General features: G+C 34.3%; 2 protein-coding genes and 1 pseudogene across 3 annotated transcripts; 2 read left to right on the top strand and 1 right to left on the bottom strand.

Annotated features, from left to right (window-relative positions):
- Nucleotides 1-2303, top strand: LOC122723531 (annotated as a pseudogene).
- A 156-nt stretch (nt 2304-2459) lies between these two features.
- Nucleotides 2460-8220, bottom strand: LOC110613571. The gene is made up of 4 exons (XM_043955973.1): nt 7901-8220; nt 5528-6973; nt 5288-5313; nt 2460-4129 (listed from the first exon to the last, which is right to left on the bottom strand). The coding sequence occupies exons 2-4, from the start codon at nt 6873-6875 to the stop codon at nt 3350-3352; spliced, it is 2154 nt and encodes a 717-aa protein (XP_043811908.1). The 5' UTR covers nt 6876-6973; nt 7901-8220; the 3' UTR covers nt 2460-3349.
- A 9695-nt stretch (nt 8221-17915) lies between these two features.
- LOC110613718 (protein RER1B) lies at nt 17916-22045 on the top strand. Of its 2 annotated transcripts, none has more exons than XM_021754974.2 (4): nt 17916-18071; nt 18783-19152; nt 21264-21444; nt 21598-22045. In XM_021754974.2, the coding sequence occupies exons 2-4, from the start codon at nt 18803-18805 to the stop codon at nt 21649-21651; spliced, it is 585 nt and encodes a 194-aa protein (XP_021610666.2). In that variant the 5' UTR covers nt 17916-18071; nt 18783-18802; the 3' UTR covers nt 21652-22045. The 2 variants fall into 2 exon arrangements, with proteins under 2 accessions (XP_021610666.2, XP_021610665.2); XM_021754973.2 differs by having other exon boundaries at nt 17929-18161.
- The last annotated feature ends 603 nt before the right edge of the window (nt 22046-22648 follow it).

The following is a 22648-nucleotide window of genomic DNA, read 5'->3' as shown; positions in this document are numbered from 1 at the left end:
TATATTTATCAAAATAAAGCAATCAACCAGTGATTTGCATATTATAAAAAATAAATAGTTAATTTCATTTTTTGAATTTTTATATTTGAAAAAATTAATAATCTAGAAATTATATTCTTGTGAGAATTAATTTTGAACTAAAATCAAATCTCGTCAAAATTATTAAGAATTTATAAAAATCAGTTCTATTCCTGGCATCCGAAACTCCCCTGGTATATTCTACAATTATTATTTCAGAACAAAATGGTGTTTGTTCATCTGATTCTGTTTGTTTTAGTTGTGGAATTGAAAGCTAGAGATGCTGTAAAAGATGCAATTCAATTGTTGTATGAGGAGAATTTGTCTGGTGCTGCTATTGCTGATGTTGTAGAATCTGATGCCACAGTTGGAAGAATCTCAGATCACTATATGGTTTTCATTGATTTTGTTAGCTTGTTTGTTTGGTCTCTTGAGGTAAGTATTTCCCTCAATATTTCTTCAGTAATATATGGAATTTGTGTCCATAAATTTCTAGAATACATTTCAACCAAACACTGAGATACTGAAGATTAATATGGATTTATGTTCCAAGGAATGTGAAAAAGTTAGTGTCCAAGCCAAGAACAATGGTGGAGATGAGATTGGCACAAGTAGCTTCTTTACCATGCTTGAACAAACTCCTGAAATTGGACAAACAAAGGTATCTTGAACATTGGCCTTTTTCAATTTCAATTTCATATGTTTTTGGACCTCGGTTGATAAGCTGTTTCAATTGAATGAACAGGTAGGGGAGTTGGCCAAGTCATTCCTTTAGGATCCTTTTTTTCCCAGTAAACTTGGACAACACACTGTTTCATGTTCTGATGCTTTTGGTCGAAGCATCATCGGCTGCAGGCTGTTCCTCTTATTCAACAATCAGACTTTAAGCTCATTGGTTATATAATACAGGTAATTAATTACCTGGCTGCAACTTGTGCTTTATAAATTGTATTAGCATCTTGAAGAACTGGTAAAATTTAACAGTGGCTTCCTTGGCCAATTTTCTCATTGGAACATGTATTGATGAAATCAATGCAATATTACTGAAACTTGTTGCAAGGATATATTTGATTATTAGTAGCTCTCCAGTGAGTTCCTTGAACAGAAATTACTGTATATGTGAAGATTTTGATGTTCTTCTGACACATAATTGTTGGTCCTTTTGGCAGAATGCAGTGATTCAGTTGTTGCTGCAATCAAGTGGACTTGAGTGGTTTGATGGCATTGCAGACAAGGCATTGTCCGAGTTTCGGTAGAGCAAAACAATATTCACAATGAATATTCAAGCCACTAATTTTTCTTAAGCGCTATGAATATGAAATATTAAGCTACATGTTTACCCATCGCACAGCTTGGAAAGCGAAGAGCGTGTCATTCTTGTGTACGGAGACCAAAGCTTAGCAGAAGCTATTCACATCTTGTGGGAAAGCCGAATAGGCGCAATTGCAGTCGTAAATCAAGAAACTAAGGAGATAATCAGTTGCGTTATGAACAGTGACCTTTATCTTCTTTTGGAGGACAATGAACTATTTAATGATAGAAAATAAGTCTGGCTTAGGATTTCTTCTAACTCTTGTATTTTGGTGGAGGTATGAGAGTGGCACATTAATTTGCTCTCAGCATATGAAGGCTTCTGAGCTTGCTAATAACATGGAGAAAATGATGTGTTTTACAGGAAACTAACCATGGGAGAATTCATTCGCACAGAAACTGCAAAAGCTAACAGTGATCCTACCATTGCACGAGACCCAGGGGCTTTCCGCCTAAGAAGCAAGCCTTCCTCCAAGAATGGACTCTCCAGTCACTGCCAAAAGAAGCAACACACTCAAGCAAGTAATGAACAAATTAACAGAGACAAAAGGCAGTTTTTGCTTTCTAGTCAATGATTCACAGCAGCCAATAGGGATGCTCACATTAAGAGATATAATCATTCAGTTTGCTCCTCCTTGCATTGATTCAGGCATTCATGGAGGTGGTTTCTTTGAATCTGCTCTAGAACTGACAGGTTGTCAGATAAAAAATGGAACCATGATTTGTGATCATTAAGGCTCTTACAGCAGTGAAATTTAATCCCAATTTTTAAGAAGCATGATTATAGTCTTGCAAGTCATATGTTAAAGCCAAAGGAGTTTGGTTTGTCGCTGTAAAGGAGTGATAAAAACGGTAGGATAATGGACCCTGGGAATTCCAGGAAAATGGACTTGTCCTGTGTATTTAACTTTTGTTGTACAAACTAAATAGTTCAGCATCCAAACTTCAAACATTCTGTATTAATTATCAGATTAATTCCCTATGCAAGAAAAAACAAATTTCTGAAGCAAAAGAGCAGCTGACGATTATATAGAACTCAAACCATAACGTTTAACAATAAATATTCAATCACATGTCATCACTCGGAGAAAAAGAAAAATCACCAAAAATGCAAACAGCACAACCATGTAATAGAGAAACAGTAAGCAAATTAATAAACAAATAATTTTCAAGAATTCTAAAAATGTATCATAATATTGAAAGGAAAATTGTTTCTTATGGTTAGTTCTTTTTCTCCTTTACTCATGTTGGACATCCCTCCATTTACAACTAATGGATATGGCGTTTCCATTTTTCTCCTTCCTACGGCTTTCAGGATAAACGCCACAAATCTGCTGCCTGCTTCAAAGTAGCTCATAATGTTTGGATCATTCTCTAATAATGTAAAACGCATCATAGCACAATATACAAAACCAAAGGCCATAGTTTGAAATTCTGGTGTGAATCTGACTCGCTAAACTTGGCAAGCTTGCCTGCTATATTGCCTGGCAATGAATTATTCTTTGTGATACTTTATGCATCGAAGTCTAAAGAAATATGTGCTGCTATATTCTGTATATTTATATGTTTTTTCTTGATCCCAGGCTTTGCTCAAGCTCCATTTGCAGTAAATATGGAGGATAAAGTGCGTACACTTGCAGCATAGCCAAGTGCTGTTACATTTACAATATGAAGTCATAGACTGACATTGGTCCTTTCAACCTCCAAGAAACAATGCCTCCACCAAATCTTTATCAAATTGCCCATTCAAATACTATATTACTATTGTGTCCACAGTGGAGGGGAAATGACAAAAAAAGGGCCAAAAGGGGGGAGCAAATTCAAGCAGGGTGCTTACCGGAGCAACAATCAGGCAACATAAACTTCCATATCCTCCACTGATCTTACAGGTGCTTGATAGCCATAGATTTATTCCTTTTGTTGAAATACAGAAATAGTATCAGGCACCGATAGAACCAATGCCATCCTGGAGACAGCTAGGTCAACTTTTTCATTCCTGGCATTAATTGCTCAGGACCAGCTACCCCAATCCTTTGGTATTCCAAACTACAAAGGACCCTCTTTTCCTGAATTCACACGGACGAAAACCAGTCATGGACTTACCCATCAAAGCCAAAGCAGCAATGCTTGGATATTGCTTCTTCTGGAAGTTGTCTACTGTTGCCTTTGAAGTCTGAGGTTGACAAATCACCAGACCTTCAGGCTTCTTTTTGGAAGATGAAGCTGTGTTATGACACCATCTTTGGATCCAAGCATGAGAAAGTGTTATGTCTTGACTTTTCCTCGCTGAGTCAGTGGAAGAGGATTCAGCATTCCTTGTTAATTCTGCAGTATGATCTATCACCATCTGTTTTTCACCATAAGCCTTGCCAACCTTGGGATCTGCACCAGTTTTTCTACAATTAAGTATTTTGCTGAAGAACTTGTTCACTTTTTCATGGGAAGAGGGTTCTCCCATTTTTGAGCTCTTAGTACCATGAGCAAAAGACTCTGAAGCACTTGGTTTGAGACGTTTAACCCATCTGCTATATGGATCTAATCCCAGTGGACCATCAGCAGAAGCGCTAGGTTTTGAATTTGTGGAAAGTTCAGAATAGGAAAGGAAGTGCTCCACGTCTAAACTCTGGGTTCTGGAGGTGCTCATCTCTGCAGCATCAGCTGAATTTGGCCCTCCTGAGATCACAGGAAGTTCCTGGTTAATATCAGGTAGCTCTACACTAGGCAGTCTGCCTCTACTCTCTTCTTTGTCTGAAGTTATTGCAGCATGAGATGTTGGTGACTTCTGGGCCCCCTCAATGTCCTACAAAATTCATAACTGATGATGACTAAGAGCCAGCCGACCATGAGTATTCTAACTTAAATAAGACCAATAAATTGCTAAGACTTCTTTTTGGGTGGTTGAATCCAATCCTATTGCTTTTGGTTTGAAAAGGGAAAAAAATCACTGTTGCACTAACACATTGTAGATAGGTTGAAAAATAATGATACCTCGTGCGTTGTAAAGCATATATATGCTGGAAAAGGGGCATGCTTTGTATTTAGTGTATGCATCTCAGAGTTGCCTGCCTTCTGCAAACCACTTATATGCACTTCAGGTTTGCCTCACATTCAGACGCACCTCTAGGCACACTTCTATTATGTCTTTAAAAACATATATTATGACATTCAAATGCTTACTTGCTGTCGAGAACATCATTACCTTTAAGCCATGAGCTTTGAATTGTGTTTTTACTAAGATTTTATGCTGTCACTAAATATTAAAAGACTACAAGATGAAGTTGATGTTGATGGATACAAGGGACAATTAGTTTATACATGTCATAACATAAATAAAAACAGTGGTGCTAAATATTGTCCTAGTGATTATTAAGATATAAAAAATAAATTACAAGTTAGGGAAATAGAATTTGAGGAATGGAAGGAGGAATAGATGTTTCAAATAAACGCCCAGTTGGATATTATATCAAGGGTTGATACAAATACAAGGCAACAACTTGAAGATAAAGAATAGGAAGAGCAATTTGAAGCTAAAATGGAAGAAAGAAAAAAGCAGCTTGAAGGACCAGAGTTGAAGAGTCCTAAAGTTTAGTTATCGAAAATTCACATGTTAAAAAACTTGTGCTAAAAAAAAAAAAAAGAAGAAGAAGAAGAAGATGATCAAGCCATGGAAAATTTCACTAGAAATTGAAGAAATGGAAACGACAATGGAAATTGAAAGTTTTTCAAATTCCCTTGTTCTTACAGAATTGAAACATCTGTAAGATAGTTTGTATCTTATTCCACTTGGACCCTTAGGGTTTTCTTGAATATATTTCTCTTCTCCTACTACATGACTTTTCTTTTGTTATTTGTCAAATTTTAACCCATTTCATTCAATTGGTTCCTTATTCTATCAATTTTCAGGTAAGCACTTGAGGGAATACACTTTCAAAAATGATAAAAACATGACAAAAGTTACCTTATTAGAGAGGGACGAAGCCACGCCTGCGATAAAACAAAAAAACAAAAAAGGGACTTAATAAAATACCAAAATGAGCAGTAAATTAACGAAACTATTATACCTTAGCAAAAATATCTAAAATTTTTTTTATCATAATTTGCTATCTTGTGTTCCAAAACATGGAACTATATATATGTCAACATGATAGAAGACACCAATACCTAAGTCCTTGAAATGTGAGATATAATGAACACATACCAAATAGACGGTTATCCTGAAGAGTATCCATGTCCATGGTATCAGTTTCAGTTGATGATTCATTCTTTAGATCAACTGCCGAAATATGGACACTGTTGATGTTTTCTTTTCCTTCATTATCTGCAGAGCTGTCCAGTGTTTGCAGTTTCACTCCTTGTTTAACATTCAAACCAAAATCTGGAGATAAGTTGAGGAATTCATTCATTGGTCTACCTTCATTTTTGGTGGATATCATGGATTCTCTGAATATTTGACTTCCATCAGGTAAGTTTACATCGGTCTTTTTGGTGAACAAGAAGTGAGTAGTTTGTGACAACTTTGAAGGACCTCTGCAGAACTCTTTTACAGAGTCTATAGTGGTAAATATGTTCATAGTCTTCACATCATGAACAAAAGAGGGAATTCTAGATGGTTCACAAGACCGATGATACAATCTTGCCTCTGGGGGCTTGATCTGATTAGGGAATAACTTACAATCAGAATTATTTGACATATTCTGAAATTGTTCACCAACAAAGTCTCTTAGGTGATTATCACTAGTTGAGGAATTATGCCTTGGTAGAGCTGCATTGCTATTCATTTTCTTCTCATCAACAAAAAAGGTACTGCTGGGTTGATCAGTGTAATCTTGCCTGTGGAAGAAGGACTCAGTTGGTGTGCCTCCATTGTTCAATTCAGATGGCATAACTCTAGAAGTTGACCCCAAAACTTCATCCTTAAGAGGTACTGAAAATTGTATTCCATTATTTTCAAGCAATTTATTGGACCTGACCTGCTGCTCTGGATTTGATGTAGTGCCCCCAAACTCAAAATGAGATTCTATCTGTTGAGTGTCTATTTTGTAAGGAATCGACTCAAGCATTGAGGGTAGACGATTATCAGTTATACCTAGAGTAAAATCACATCCAGGGGTAGGACGAATTTGTGACCTTAAGCCTCCTTCATGATGTGTAGAGGAATCAACATTATTCAGGAATAAAATATTCCCTCTATTTTGAGAAGATTTGAACATTGGAAAATGCTGGCCTTTGAATGTCTCATGTCTCAATTTTTTCAAACTTCTTCCGGAGCTCTCATTCATAAAGGCCTTGTTATGCACTTCTCTGAATTCTTTCACAAATTTAGAGCTGTCTGTTTCCATCTCTAGCCCACCAGGTGAATGATGATGCTCAGCTCTGTGACTGTCCTCCCCAGATTCATAATGATGTGATAATTGATTATGGACATCACTCAATGACCTGTGACTTGTGTTGGCCCAGTGAGGCATCCAAATAGATTGGCAGGACTGAACACACTTTTCAGGAACATTGTCCTTACCATTATCTGGTTTTACAGCTGGATCAGACATGATAAGGAGGAATAACTGAATTATGCTTCAAAAGTATTACTGTCCCTCAAGCACTCATCGAAAGTGTCACTCTCCCTCGAGCGCTCATCAAATGTCACCTGAACACAGTCAGCAGTGTTAAACCCAAAATTTTGAGAAGCATATAATTGCTCTACCTAGCAAAAAAGGAATGGAAAAGGAGGAGAGGACATTATTCAAATTATTTTTGTCAATTATCTCAAAGTTTGCAAATTCTAAGTTCAGCATCGACTAAGCTCACCCAAAAATAATGGCCTTCTTCCTTTCACTTTATATGTTCCAATCATAATCACACCCTTGTTTCTTCTTACCAAGTTATAGATACCAAGATGACATTATTAATAATGATGAATGAATGAAATTTAAATTATAGGAAACTAGAAGAGTATCACCAGCTGAGGACAGGATTGTGTAATTACCAACCATCCTACATTTTGGAACTAGTTCTCATGCAATTTCGAAACTTTCAAGCCCACCCTTCCATAACTCTGAAAAGAAACTAATCCAGCAAAAGGACTGAATTGGAACTGAAGTGTTATGCAGTTCCATAAGTGCGGTTGAAACTCTTTGAAACTACAATCCGATTAATTTGAAACAAGCTCCAAACTAGAGGCAAGCAACTTTTTTCACTTCCCATTATTGAATACAAATGTGGAACACAAACTATGAATCAGACACAGTATGCATACTTTCCATCCCATATACGAAGGACCCAGATTACCAAAACAAGCCTATGGGTTTTCTTCACCTTCTATTCGGAAAAGAAACCGCAAATTTTAGTAGCATCTAGTAAAAAAATTTGGAGATAAACAAGTAATTGGAAAAGGAAAACACAAAAAAAAACAATCCTCATAGTATACAAAAGCTTGCAGGCGGAAGTGGAACTAAGCCAACACAATATACTAACAGATAATGATATGCCTACCAGTGCTCATACAGAAGCAAGTACACAACTGAAAGAATATGAAAACAATAAAGAATACATAAAAATCGTAAAATGAACTTACGAGTTTAAAAGAGAAACGCAGCTAAGTGACGGCTAAACAGGCTCAGAATTGGCAGATACCGAGAGAAAGAGTAAAAGGAAGATGAGGAAAGCAAGAGGAAGCGAGTCGGCTTCTTGGTTTCTTTTTGAACATGGAAATTTTGAATTTTGGGGGAATTTGTGGACACTGGACAGAGAGGTGTGAAGAGAGAGGGGAAGGACAGGTGGTGAAGAGGAAGAAGAGAGAGAGAGAGCGAGCATCGATCTACCTAACAAAGTCAAGAGCCGAGCTATCTCCGCCCTTCTGGTCCGGCCTTCCCTCAGCTAGTTTATAGCAAAAATTTTTTTTTTTTTTTTTTTCTCATTTCAAACACGCAAGCAGCCGATTTACGAGAGAGAAGGCCCCACACCCGCACTTTACGCGATCAGTACCTCACTTTTTTATTTAAAAAAAATGTTTATCTTACCAAAAAATAGTATGTTAAATGTCAATTATTTTGTACTTTATTTTACTAATTTCAGACTATATTATCTCTTTTTTTTTAGAAATTTTCTCATTAAAAATTAATTTATTATTTTTTTAAAAATAAAATGTTATTTATTATATCTCGTAAATCAAGCCCTCTAAAATATTTAACTCAAATCTAAAATATTTCGTAAAAAATCTAAAATAATATCAGAAATTAAAACATTATATAAAAATAAATATTAACTTACTTCAACCATTTAATTACAAATCAATTATAATCAAATTTAATCAACTAAATTATATTATTTTTTATATTTTATTACGATTAGCTATAAAATAAAAAATATTATTTAAAAAAAAAAAACAAGTATCGCTGCTAGCGCCATTCGGATTTGGGATATTATTTTATTTCAAGAAATATCTTTACCATCACAAAGTGGATAAAATATCTTCTTTTTGCTTCAGTTTCACAAAATATCTTTACCACCGCTAGAAACCAAGTAGAAATCATTAAACAAATTTGACATAGATGAGAAAGGAAAACAGTAAATTTTTTAAAAAGTATAAAAATTCTCTTATTCGATCTACACTATTAAAATAATTTTCTAAAAATAGAGCATTTTACTCTTTTTTATATAAAAAAATAACTTACTTAAATTATTTTTAATAAAAATAGTATTTGATGAATAAATTAAAAATAAAATTTTATAAAAATTAAATCATGAATTAGTTGAATTTTTTAATAATTTTTTTATTTTTTATATTTTTTAATATTTTAAAATTTAATTAAAATATTTTAATTTTAATTATAATCTAAATTTTTTATATTATCAAAACATAATATATTATTATTACTAATCAATTCAATTTATTTTTTAATTTGTTTATCCATGCTTTATATTTTAATAATAAAATAAAAAATGAAAAAATTGTAATTACATCAATAATAACTTAATTTTAATTATAAAATATGAGAAAAAATAAATAAATAATAATATTATACGATCACATTATTTTACCTTCAGTTAAAAAAACATAAATGTTATACTAAAAAACCATAAGTGTTTTATTTATTATATTTTTAAATATAAAAATAATCGAATTGATTAAATAATTTAAATTATTAGCCACCAAATAAGCGACAGTGCATTACACATTATACCAGCAGGCACAGTGAGTCCGAGTCAGGAATGAAAGGGATGAAAGGGACCGTCGAGGCGTATTTGGCCGCAGCCACGTGAAAAATAATTCTTCGTAGGGTTATGTTGACCCAACCCAACCAACCACATGGCTACTTGAGACTCGGCTCGTGAGAGTCGAGCCGACCCCAAAGGTTTCCGTGGTGAGTTAGTTGCCACGCACCTGGTTCCCTCACCAGTCAATTTTGGTTATGGCTATGCTTTGTCCACGCACCTGCCTTACCTCACCAATCTTGATTAGTAAAAAATTTTCATATATGCCTTTCATTAGTAAATTGACCTATAATTGTCTAATAACTACCATTAGACAATGGAAGTAGTATAGTTTATTATTATGCTTAAAATAAATGTTTTAAAGAACAGCTATTTCGATTTAAATTAAAAATTTGATTAAATTAAATTAATTTAAAATTTTAATTTAATTTTTTTATTTATTTTAATTTGATATAATTTTTTAATTTTAAAATTTTTGATTATTTTAATTTGATTCAGTTTTAATTAGAAAAAAATTAAAAAAAATTAAATCGAACTAATTAGTGATAATAATATATTATTTTTAATAATGTAAAGAGATTAAATAATAGTTAAATATTTTAATTAAATTTTAAAATATTAAAAATAAAGTGTAAAAAATAAAAAATTTATTAAAAATTTAAATTAATCAAATTAAATTGAATCGAATTGAATTACTAATTAAAATTGATTCGATTCAATTTTATAAATATTAAAATTTTAATTTTTAATTTATTTAATTAAATTCAATTTTAAATCGAACCGATCGAATACTCACTCCATTTCATAGTTCAAGTATATGGGGTGACAATTCATTTTGTAATATCTATAATTTAAAAAAGAATCTTCGATTGATGTATATGATAATTGTCTTTATTTTGTATGGTCTAGGAGAAATAAAACATCGTGTTTGTTTTCATTTATAGTTTGGTTAAAATTAATGCATATGGTCTAAAACTAAGCTTATTTCTTTATTTTTATTTTGTAATATTTTAGTTTATAAATTAAGTAAAAAATTAATTATAAATTTTTAAAAAATTGAAAAAATAGCCTTTTCATTTTAATGATTATTATATTAACTTAACTAAATATTTTATTAACTTAAAAAAACTAAATATTTTATTATGTTTTTTATTTAATTTAAAATTTTCACCGCATATATCATTTATTTTTTAAATATTTTTAATAATAAATATTTTTATTAAACTTGTCCATTATTAGTAAGTCATTATAAATATTTTTAACAAATATTCATCAATTATCAATGAATATTTGGCTTTTACGGCGGTACTTGATAAACAGGTCCGTTTTGTTATAAAAATTTTATTGAAACGATTGAAGGCTTGGCAATCTTAACGGTCAAGAGAGCTTATTAAAATAATAAATTAAATTTTTTATTTTTAATTAAAACTCTAGTTTTTATCATCAGATTAATGAGATTAATATTCAATTGGAACTTGATGAACACCGGGCTTCTTTTGCCCTAAGTGAGGCCGGGTCCAAGAGGAGAACAATAGCTCAAAGCCCACCAGACCCTCCTTAAGCAAGATCAATCCAGCCTCTCAAGTTCCAATCCGGAGACGCGGGATAAATTGGGTCCACTATGAGGCTGGGTCCATCATGAGCCTGGATTCAATGAGAAGAGATGCCCGGCCTACATATCCAGCAGATTTACTTACACGCGTACTGGGGGAAAGTAAATGGCCGTTACGCATGGAGTAGGTGCCTGACACATCCGTACATACGGAGCTAGGTAACAGAGACAGATAGCGCTGTGGCAGAGAGACAGGTATACATCACATGTAGAGAGGAAGGGGCTTCCCCTCAGATTCACTTACTCTTTCTCCTTCCTAGACTCCATTTTTTATTTTCTCTCTGCAACTTTTACCTAAATGTACTACTCTTATTTATGAAATCTGACTTGAACGTCGGAGGGTCTCCGCCGGGGCATTCCCGGAGGACCCCTAACTGTTTTTTCTTATTTTGCAGGTCCTTTCATCAAATAGAATATGGAGAGACCTATAGGAAAAATAGTATTGATATAATTAGCATAGAGTACAACACTTATATAGATAGGTTACAGCTAAGAATGCATAAAATATGGAATACAAATTACAGCTATACAAATTACAGCTAAGCTAGATAGGATAAGTAGTTAGAGCTAGGCTTTATCCTTAATACGCCCCCGCAAGATGAAGGTTCCATCGGAAACGCCAATCTTGGATCGAAAATACTGAAACTGTAATCGTCCAAGAGATTTTGTTAACATATCAGCATACTGGTCCTTTGAGCTAATGTGTTGTACTTGAAGCTGTCTAGCTTGTATACGTTCCCTGACAAAGTGGTAGTCCAATGCAAGGTGTTTCATCTTGGTGTGATATATTGGATTGGCACAAAAGTATGTTGCTCCAATATTATCACAATGAAGAACTGGAGATTTATTAATAGGCAAATGCAAATCTTGTAACAAATTCTGAACCCAAATCATTTCGGCGGTAGCATTGGCCAAGGCCTTGTATTCGGCCTCAGTTGAAGATCGAGAAACAGTCTTCTATTTGGTAGATTTCCATGAGATAACATTAGACCCAAGATACAAGACATATGCAGTAGTGGACCGACCTTGCTCAAGAGTACCACCCCAGTCAGAATCGGAAAACGCAGTTAATGTATGTGAAGAGTCCGAACGAAGATATAATCCATAATAAATTGTACCTTTCAAGTATCGCAGGACACGCTTCAATGCTTGGAAATGCCTCTGTGTTGGGGCATGCATGAACTGCGAAAGTCTATTAACTGCAAAGGAAACATCAGGACGAGTGATAGCTAAATATTGCAAGGCACCAACTAGTTGCCGATAAACTGTAGAGTCTGCCGATGGTGATCCATCACATAGTTCAAGTTTCTCACTAGATAAAGGTGTACTAGCCTCCTTAGCACCAGCCATAGCAAACTTAATGAGTAAATCATGAATATGCCGATGTTGAGAAAGAAACAGCCCTGTAGAGGTCGGAATAACCTCAACACCTAAAAAATGATGTAAAGAGCCCAAGTCTTTAATAGAAAACCGAGCAGGCAACTTGGACACACATTCATCCAAAAACCTCGTGGTATTGCCAGTTAACACAATGTCATCAACATATATAAGAAAATAAGCAAGAACATCTTTGGAGTGATAAATAAAAAGAGAAGCATCTGCATGCGATTTTCGAAAGCCTTGAGAAAGCAGGAATGTGGTAAGTTCAATATACCAGGCTCGAGGAGCCTGTTTAAGACCATAGATCGACTTACGTAATCGACAAATATAATTTGGAAAATTAGAATCAATATAACCTGGAGGCTGCTGCATGTATACTTCTTCATGAAGAGTGCCTTGAAGGAAGGCATTATTAACATAAAGTTGCCGTAAAGGCCATCCTCTTGATACAGCAAGACTTAGAACCACACGAATTGTGACTGGTTTGGTCACTGGACTAAAAGTCTCAAAATAATCACGACCAGCCTGTTGAAGAAAACCTTTAGCAACTAAGCGGGCCTTGTATCTGTCGATAGTACCGTCTGGTTTTCTCTTTATACGAAATACCCACTTACAACCAATGGATGTATGTTGAGCCTTTGGTACTAACTCCCAAGTGTTATTGTTCAATAAGGCATGGAATTCAGAATCCATAGCTTGACGCCAATGACCAATCTGTAGAGCTTGCTTAACACTTCGAGGCTCCAAAGACTCTTGCAAAGGATATTTAGTGGTCATATTAATAAAAGCATCATTATAGTACCGAGAATTTAATTTCCGCTGACGCTGAGGACGCTGATCAGAGACACCAGTGGGCACAACAGAACTGCTAGAATCAGAACCAGGAACAGGTTGGATTGCTGAAGAAGATAATAAATCAGTGACTGGCAAAATGCTTTGTAAAGTAATTACTGAACCATCCTCAGGCGAAGCCACCGAAGTATGTCGTTGTCCAGAATTGAGAGGTACTACCGGGGCTGCCACAACAGTATCAGATAAGTCTACTGATTCTTGGAGAATAGAACCCACTGGCTGTGGCGAAATAAAAGAAGAAACCTCTTGAAACCCAGCCGAAGTACCTGTGCAGGGGGCAGCAGAAAATAATGTAGAAAATTGAGGAACATTAGTGCAATCTTTGGACGGAAAAACATGCTCAACGAATCGAACATGACGGGAAAGATATAGCTTCTTAGTGATGGGATCGTAACACCGATAAGCAGATTGAGTAGTAGAATATCCAAGAAAAATGCATGGCTGAGATCGAGACTGCATTTTAGAAGAAACATAAGGACGCAACCAAGGGAAACAGAGACACCCAAAAGATTTTAAACGAGTGAAATTTGGAGATCAACCAAACAATTTAAAATACGGTGTAGTAAATGAAATAGCAGAAGAAGGCAAACGATTTATCAAATAGACAGCCGTAAGAAAAGCATAGGACCAAAATTCAATTGGCAGAGAAGAAAAATGTAATAATGAAAGACCTGTTTCAACAATGAAACGATGTCTTCTTTCTGCTATTCCATTATGTTCCGGGGTGTGTGGTGGAGAAGTATAATGAGATATTCCGCAGGAAAGAAAATGAGGCTTTAATTTTTGATATTCCCCTCCATTGTCTGTAAAAACAGAGATTATTTTTGTTTGGAAATAATTCTCAACAAGTTTCTGAAAATGAATAAAAAGATCATGAGCATCAGACTTTTTCTTCATTGGATATAGCCATGTGTATTTGGTATAATGATCAATGAATGTAATATAATAAATATAGCCATCAATGGATGGTTTCGTTGGTCCCCATACATCAGAATATACTAGTTGTAAAGGCTTAGAACTAGTAAGAGAATTAACAGCAAATGGCAACTTATGACTTTTATTCATTAAACAAGAAACACAATGAAAATTTGACACAGACTTAGACAATGACTCATGACCCATATTGTGAAGAGCTAAGCTAAAAAACTTGTTGGAGGGATGGCCAAGCCTGTGATGCAAAGCCGAAAGAGAAGACACACTAGCAATATTCAATTGTAACTTAGAACGACTTTGAGAAAAATTTGCACTGTAAATGTCATCAATGTTCTCGCCCCGTAGAAGAACCACCCCCGTGCACAGATCCTTCACAAGAAAATACAGTGGAAAGAATTCCACAGAAACATGATTAGTCCGGCAAAGTTTAGCAATTGAAATTAAATTCTTGCGCAAATTCGGCACACAAAGCACATTTGAAAGAGACAAATAGTGAGTTTTAACTGACAGAGCAGTGTAACCAGTATGAGTAACAGGCAAGAGTTTACCATCACCAAGTTGAATTTCATCTGGCCCACCATAATCCGTATAACCCTGCAAGGAAGACGGATTAGAAACAATATGGTGAGAAGCTCCACTATCAAACAACCATTGTTGAGGTGATGTGGTAGACATAGCAGTCGTAGCATTCACCGACGGAACAGCGTTGGAAGCTATGGAGGAATTTGTGGAATCTGTTCGCACCACAATATTGTTTTCCCGAAGAAAACGTGCTAGCTTACGGCATTCAGCAGCAACATGCCCAACATTCTCACAAAACTGACAAACAATAGGAGATTGATAAGAACCTCGTGTATTGTTCTGAAATTGATAAGAACGACCTCCACGATTTCTGCGTGAGGACTGATTGGAACGACCTCCACCATTCTGTTGCAGTGAACGATTTACAGTCCTAGCAGTATAATTAACAGTAGCAATAGAAGGAGATGAAACAGGTGGATCTTTGTCTTTTAAAGATCGTTCATGATCAGTAAGCTTTTCAAACAAATCAGAAAAGGAGATCGCCAATTCTCTAACCTTTAAGGCCGCAACAATGGAGCTATAATCATCACCAAGCTGTGTAATAATATGAACAATCAAGTCTTCATCACTAACAGGATTCTGAGTGAGAGCCAATTCATCAGCAATGGCACGCATCTCATTCATAAATACTGCAATAGATTTCGAACCCTTGGGATTTTGAGCAAGCTTTGTCTTGAGTGAAAGAATACGAGATCGTGAGACATTAGCAAAGCTCTGGTGAAGCCGATCCCATGCCTCTTTTGCTGTGTTCGCTGAGGAAATTAGAGGCTGAATAACCTCAGAACAACTACCAAGAAGAGCACTAACAAGGATGTGATCTTGTCGAAACCAAAGAGAATATTATGGGTTTATAGTTTTGTCTTTATCAGTAAGAAATTCAGATGGCGATGTTTTAGATCCATCAATAAAACCAAGCAAATCGAGCCCAATCAATGTTGATTGAACTTGTTTTCGCCAAACAGGAAAGTTTTCCTGAGTGAGTTTGATAGGGAAGTGTGTAGGAGCATTGAGTTGAATAACAGAAGAAAGAGATGAAGAAGCCATAGGAAAAGAGAAACAACTGGATCTAGAAAAACCTCGTTAGAGTATTGTTAATGGCTCTGATACCATATAGGAAAAATAGTATTGATATAATTAGCATAGAGTACAACACTTATATAGATAGGTTACAGCTAAGAATGCGTAAAATATGGAATACAAATTACAGCTATACAAATTACAGTTAAGCTAGATAGGATAAGTAGTTAGAGCTAGGTTTTATCCTTAATAAGACCCATTCAACAGAACCATTAGGAAACCCAAAAAGGATGGACCCAGAAAAAAAACAAATCTATATGAAGGAGGAGAAAAAGATTTATCAGGACTTATTTTCTAATCAGCCATTCAACAATCTAGTTAGTAGTATTTCAAATCACTCTCCCATTTTTCTCCAGTTCTATGATCACGTGCGTGTCGAGGTTCATAAACATTTTAAATTTGAAAATGTTTGGCTGCCAGAGCCTGATTTGAAAGACGTGATGCCTTGCTATCCAATGGTACTGCTCCTCTATTCAAACTAGGAGTAATCGAAGGACGACAACGGAAAAAAGCATTAAATGAGCATATTAAATAGGTTAAAACAAATTATATGAGTTTATACAATTAATATTAATTAAAATCATGATAAAACATTTAATAGCTAAAAGATTAAATTTGTCTTAACAATTCAGAAGAGATTAAAACACTAAATTTTCTATTTTGATTTAAATTTATTTATAAATTATTATTAAAAAATTAAATAACAAAGTGTGAGTTATGTTTTATATTTCATTTATTTGAATTTTTAAATTAATTTAAGAATAAAATTAAAATAAAAAATAAATTTCTTTATCAATGTTAAATTACAAAAATTATTATATTTAAATTTATTTTGAATTATTTAAATCTATTTCAAAACTCAATTAGTATTAGGAAAAATGTTAAAACCTATCTAATTTTATAATTTTTAATTTAATAATTTACCTAGAACATAATTTAAAATGTATGCGTAAAAAGCTATAAATTATTATTATAAAATATATATAATAATTTGAGATCCATAAAATAGAGTTTTACAAAAGATTTATAAGCTTGATTTGAGAGGAAAGTGCTCCTCTCCATTTCAACCTTTTCGTTATTGGGTCACATGTCCATGCTGATCCGTATATACGGATAAATCAAGTCTCTGCGCCATATTAAACGGTCATTTAATTCTCCCTTTTAGCATGCTTGTGAATCGAGCAGTTCGAGACTGGACCAGCGATCCCTATTTTGCTAAGCCTCCGGGCTGGACTCGGGAAAAGAGGACTGGGTCTTGAGCGAAGCCTGACCTCAAGAATGAGTGGATTGGACCTTCTTACTCGTGGGATTCTGCGGGTCCTGAACCGATTTTACCATTGTGGACTCGTCCTCTTATCAAGATAGTGAAATTCAGCGGTCATTTATATATATAAACGAATGTGGTAATATTATACGATTCACAAAATCCATGACAAATGTATTATATTTTAAAATTTAAATTAATTTCAAACTCAATTATACATTATACAAATTCATTCAAAAAATTTGATTTTTGTTAAGTATTCAAAAAAACCCGACCGATAAACAAATAATGATCACTTTATTATTTAAATTAATTACATATTTTAATTTAATTCAATAAATTAAAAATTATTACTAATCTAGAAACCCTAAGTTCGAATTCGACACTCCAATCCGACTAATTAAGGTTCGGTAGGGCCATGTCCAATGGACTACCAACCCCCATTAACTTGTAGAGGACAACTCAAAAGCCCAACAAAATTCTAATTGAAAATTAACTGAAAAAAACAATTGAATAAAATTGTTTCATAGTGAGCACAAAGGATATCCCCTTCCCAAATTCTCTCTTTAATAGAATTCTCCTTGACTTTCACCTTAGCCATGTCACAGACAAATAATTTTCTCACCTCATTTGAACCGCGTTCAACCGCGTCACTGTCGGTAAGAAACTAAACTTCCTAAAATATCTAAAATACCGAATCTATCCTCAAACCGGCGCTTTTACAGATCTGCTTGCATTTCGCCTCCAAAATTTCATTTTCTTTCTCCTTCTCGCCCATTCTTTGTGTCATAATCCTTAGCTGATAAGCTTAAGAATACGAGTCCACTTAAGGTCAGCTTCTTCCATCTTCAGAAATTTTCTATTCTAGTCAAATTTCCCTGCTGGGCAGGTTACTGTTAGCAATTACGGTTTTGATTCCAGGTTATTCTTTGATTCTATCATTTTCTTCTGTATTTATGCATATTGTCTATCTGAAATCAGTTTGGAAATATAAAGATTTGTGTTTTTTATGGTCTATATCATTCTAGATCTGCTCCTGATAGCCTTTTTATTGGTTTGGATCTTATGTTGTTTTTTTGTTTTTTTTCATTGACGATGTATACCTGCTTAAATGGTAGCTTATTAGCTGTATTTGGGTCCTGAAATTTGGGTATTCATTTATTTTATGCTTTATTTTGGATTATTGCTGTTATTTTTGGATTTTTTTTGTCACATTTGATAGGCAATAGATTTTGTTGCTCTTGTGTTTTATAGATTTTTAGTATGGTTGTACCGTTGGCCTTATACTGCTGGTGTTTCTTTCAGTGTTAGATTCTTAATATGATTATGAAATCAAACGTTTTGTCTCAAGATTGTGAAGCTTCACTTGCATGAATACTAGCACACAAACTTTTGTGATTAATGCTGCAAGGCTGTTCTTCATGATTAGTGCATGTTGACCATTGATTTAATCTATGCTAAGCATTTTTGTTTTGTATTTTGCTTCTGGGCATCAATGAATTTGCATTTTTGTTTGATTGGCGTTATTTACGAATTCTCCAGGATCGTGATACTAATATCAAATGGAGGGAGTTGGAGGTGAGGGTGCCTCGGCAGCATCACCTGTAGCCCAATGGGGCCATGATGCTTGGAGGATGTATCAGTATTATCTGGATAAGACTACACCCCATACAATCCATAGGTGGATTGGATCTCTCGTTGTAGTGGCTATTTATTGTTTGCGGGTGTATTACATTCAAGGGTTTTATATTGTTTCCTATGGGCTTGGAATATATCTACTGAATTTGCTTATTGGGTTTTTATCACCTTTGGTTGATCCTGAACTTGAACCTACGGATGGGCCTTTATTGCCTACAAAGGGTTCTGATGAATTCAAGCCATTCATTCGTCGTCTCCCGGAGTTCAAATTCTGGTATTGGAAAATTTTTTTTATTGGGAAATATTTTATTTCTTATTCTCTTAGTCAATACTTCATTGCAAGTTATAAGGTTTTATTTGTGGTGTCAAATGTCTTTATAGGCAATATGTGTCTTTTACTTCTTAATTGCATTCTCTCAAAATAGGATTAGAGTTTTGTCATTTCACTTTCTGCTTGTTTTCTATCTTCTCATTTTACTCCTTGGTTGTGGATTAACTATGGGGGGAAAATGGGAAACTCTTCTATTGGAAAAATGATCTACAGTGGAACATCATTGCAAGAACTTTGAAGTTTGAAATACTTCCAACCACATACTAGTTATAAATTATAGTGATTGACACATATGATTAGTTATTTGCTGTGATGTTTATGGAGATATCTGAATTCAATTAGAAACTTTCTGAAGGTGGTGAGATATTTTTTATTCTTTGTCATTGTCGTTTCCAGGGAACAATGTCTAAGATTGCAACCACACGTATGTGTCATACTGTACTGCATGTGTCACCATTCTATTCATGGAAACTAGTATACTTTGATATTCAATAGAACTGGTCAGTCATTCTATTCTTCCTTTGTTGCCAGTATATGGAAAGCTGAGTTAATTTAGAAGTTTTGGTTTGCAATTGTCTATAAATATACTCTTATATCCTGTTTAATAACTTGTACCAATTCAGAAGCAGAGTGAATGGTATAAATTCTGTAAGGTTAGGCGTTCCTATATTGTGGAATCAGCCTGTAATTTATGTGTTGGGGATATTTTGAACTTTCTTTGAAGAGGATTTGCTTTTCTCTCTTAAGGATTTAGAAACTGAGGTCAATTCATCTGGTCCTATTGCTGCTTTAATGCCTGTGAAAGTTAATTATGCAAACTTACCAGTGGAAGCTTCTACTTTCACACCATTATAAGCCAACCTTATATTGTTAGAATTTCACACGTAAGCAGAAAGTATTTGTCCTGTTTAGGTCCTTGTCTCTAAATTGTTGTGAGTGGATCTTGAAATATGCTCAGATCAAATTTGCATTTAATGGAAGGCCCTGCATGGTTTTAGGGGTTAAATAACTATGAGGAACGGATGGGTTATTGTCAATTTTCATTATATATTATTAGAAGAATTATAGTGAAGGAGAATAGTTCATGACAACATTGCAGGTTGTGATAAGTTGATGATATAACTGTTTCAATGACTTCTTCAGCTTCTTGCCTAACTTCTTTGATAGTTTGGTTCAACTGATCTTGCATTCTCTGTTTATTTGTATTAATCGTATTATTCTGTTCTTTGGGATGGAACTGTCTTAAATCCAAGATCGATAGATTATGATTTACTGAAGGAGAAAAAAACATGTGCTGAGATCTTCATCAAGTTGATGCATATTTGATTCTCTTATATTGCAGCTCATCTTTCAGAAGTCACAGACTTTGATATACATTACATGTATGTGTTGAAAGAAATGATTCAATGGTGGTTTTACCTGTCAGTGGAAATTGCCAACTGTATGATTGTCTATTAAGCTGTACATTCCGGCTAGTCAACTTTTGTTCACATTGCTGAACTCCTTTCTTAGGCCTGGTCATATATCTTTTTATGCATAGAGTTCTATAAATGCTTTCATGATGTACTGTGCATGGTGTGAGGAGCTTATGTTTCTATATTTTATCTATATGTTGGAAATTGAAGCATAGGACAAAACTCTCCTTGGATGTGCAGTGGCATTCAGTTTTTTGTTCCTTGTATTCTTTTGATGCACATGTTTATTTAATCGTCCTGCTGTTGTAATCGAGCCTGCTGTTCTTTTTACCTTGATGAATGATCTCCTAGTGATTTTTGAGAATTCAGTCGTGAACTGTTTATCCAAAATGGTTCGTTACTAGCAACCCTTTAGTCATGTGGAGTTCTCCACGTTCTAATGTGGAATTTGGTGACATGCTATGGTTGCCCCAATGGCCTGCAGATATTAGCTAGTTTTCAAGATTAACTGGAAAGGAATATCTTGTTCGCAAATTAAGATAACTCTTTCTTTTCCCAACTACACGGGGCTACTTATGCAAATCGCCTTTTCTTGATCTCTGCATGGCATTGATCTCCTTTCTGTTCTCATGTTTCTAGGTATTCCTTCACAAAGGCATTCTGCATAGCATTTTTCATGACCTTCTTTTCCATGTTCGACGTTCCTGTCTTTTGGCCAATACTGCTTTGTTACTGGATCGTTCTATTTGTTCTTACGATGAGGCGCCAAATTGCACATATGATCAAATACAAGTACATTCCATTCAACATTGGAAAGCAGGTGAGTTTCAAGTGCTTCATAGCAATCTGTGTCTATTTGACGGAACTAGTTAGTGCCTTCATTTTCACAGATATTGTGCTAGTTCACAACTGAACAAGAAGCCTTATTGCATGGTTATTACGTAGGTAACTTTGGTTTTTTGGCTTTTGACAGAAGTATGGCAGTAAGAAATCTTCTGCAAGTAGCAGCAGTTCACGTGGGGATTAGACTTTCACTGCTTTCATAGGGTGTTTAGAAAAAGGACCAGATGGGGAAAACAGTAGACGTGAAGATTCATGAGAATTGATTTTTTTTTCTTTTTTTTTTGTCCTTCCTTTCAAGGGACATGTATTAATGTTATATGATGGATTTGAATGTGCACTTGCAATTGAGCCTTGGCATTTTGTGATGGCAGAGTGCTGATGTTGCAGAAGTGAAACTTCATTGCTTATAGTCATATTGACAAAATTCAATTATGTTTCTGAAAACTGGGTCTATGATTAGTTCACACTTTGCTTTCCTCAAATGTTAGACATGGAAATTGCAAGTGGCAGCATTGGTGAAATTTTCTTGCAAATCATATCAGCACTGGAATACAATAGTTCATTGCCCTTGCATTCAATTCCTCTTTTTCCTTTCCAATTTTTGCTTGGCTGCATTATGATTTTGATGTAAATCAGACTTCTTAAGTAACTGTGGGTTATCATGTTGAATCGAGTTAATTACATAAAACTTTCCTTTTATTATAAGTAAATTATTCGATTAGCAATTTGATCTCTGATGTATTACTAATTCTCATTATTATGTATTATATTTAATTCCTTCTGTTTTAAAACGTAGCTCCTTGTATGTGCAAAATGATCAAAATTGAGAGCTTCCTCACCTTAGTACTGTACCAAAGATATTAGTGAAGTTAAATATCATATTCATAATCTGTTGTGCATACAAGGGTGGAAACTCTCATCTCTCTTCATATGCATACCTAATTAATTTTATCTTTCTTTATATATTTATTTAATTTTAACTTTTCATAATTACACTATTAAATTATATTCCTATTTTGTTATTTTTATGTACAAAATTCATGTTTTACAATATTCATAAAAACTCATTATTTTTTTATAATGACAGCTTGAAAATTTTGAAATTTAATTAAAAATATGTATATGATTTATAATGTTGAGTATAATATTTAATAAAATATTTTAATATATAATATTTATAT

Source organism: Manihot esculenta, chromosome 4 (assembly GCF_001659605.2).
Source record: "Manihot esculenta cultivar AM560-2 chromosome 4, M.esculenta_v8, whole genome shotgun sequence".
Taxonomy (NCBI): Eukaryota; Viridiplantae; Streptophyta; class Magnoliopsida; order Malpighiales; family Euphorbiaceae; genus Manihot; species Manihot esculenta.
Note: the sequence above shows the minus strand (reverse complement) of the source record. Positions and strands in the feature narration are given on the sequence as shown.

Coding starts and splice junctions, on each gene's coding strand:
- LOC110613571 (XM_043955973.1), bottom strand. CDS start 6,875: ATGTCTGATCCAGCTGTAAAACCAGATAATGGTAAGGACAATGTTCCT. Junction 5,314..5,527: donor TCAGGATAACCGTCTATTTG/GTATGTGTTCAT, acceptor GTTTTATCGCAG/GCGTGGCTTCGTCCCTCTCT. Junction 4,130..5,287: donor CTTCGTCCCTCTCTAATAAG/GTAACTTTTGTC, acceptor TGAATTTTGTAG/GACATTGAGGGGGCCCAGAA.
- LOC110613718 (XM_021754974.2), top strand. CDS start 18,803: ATGGAGGGAGTTGGAGGTGAGGGTGCCTCGGCAGCATCACCTGTAGCC. Junction 19,153..21,263: donor CTCCCGGAGTTCAAATTCTG/GTATTGGAAAAT, acceptor TCATGTTTCTAG/GTATTCCTTCACAAAGGCAT. Junction 21,445..21,597: donor CATTCAACATTGGAAAGCAG/GTGAGTTTCAAG, acceptor GGCTTTTGACAG/AAGTATGGCAGTAAGAAATC.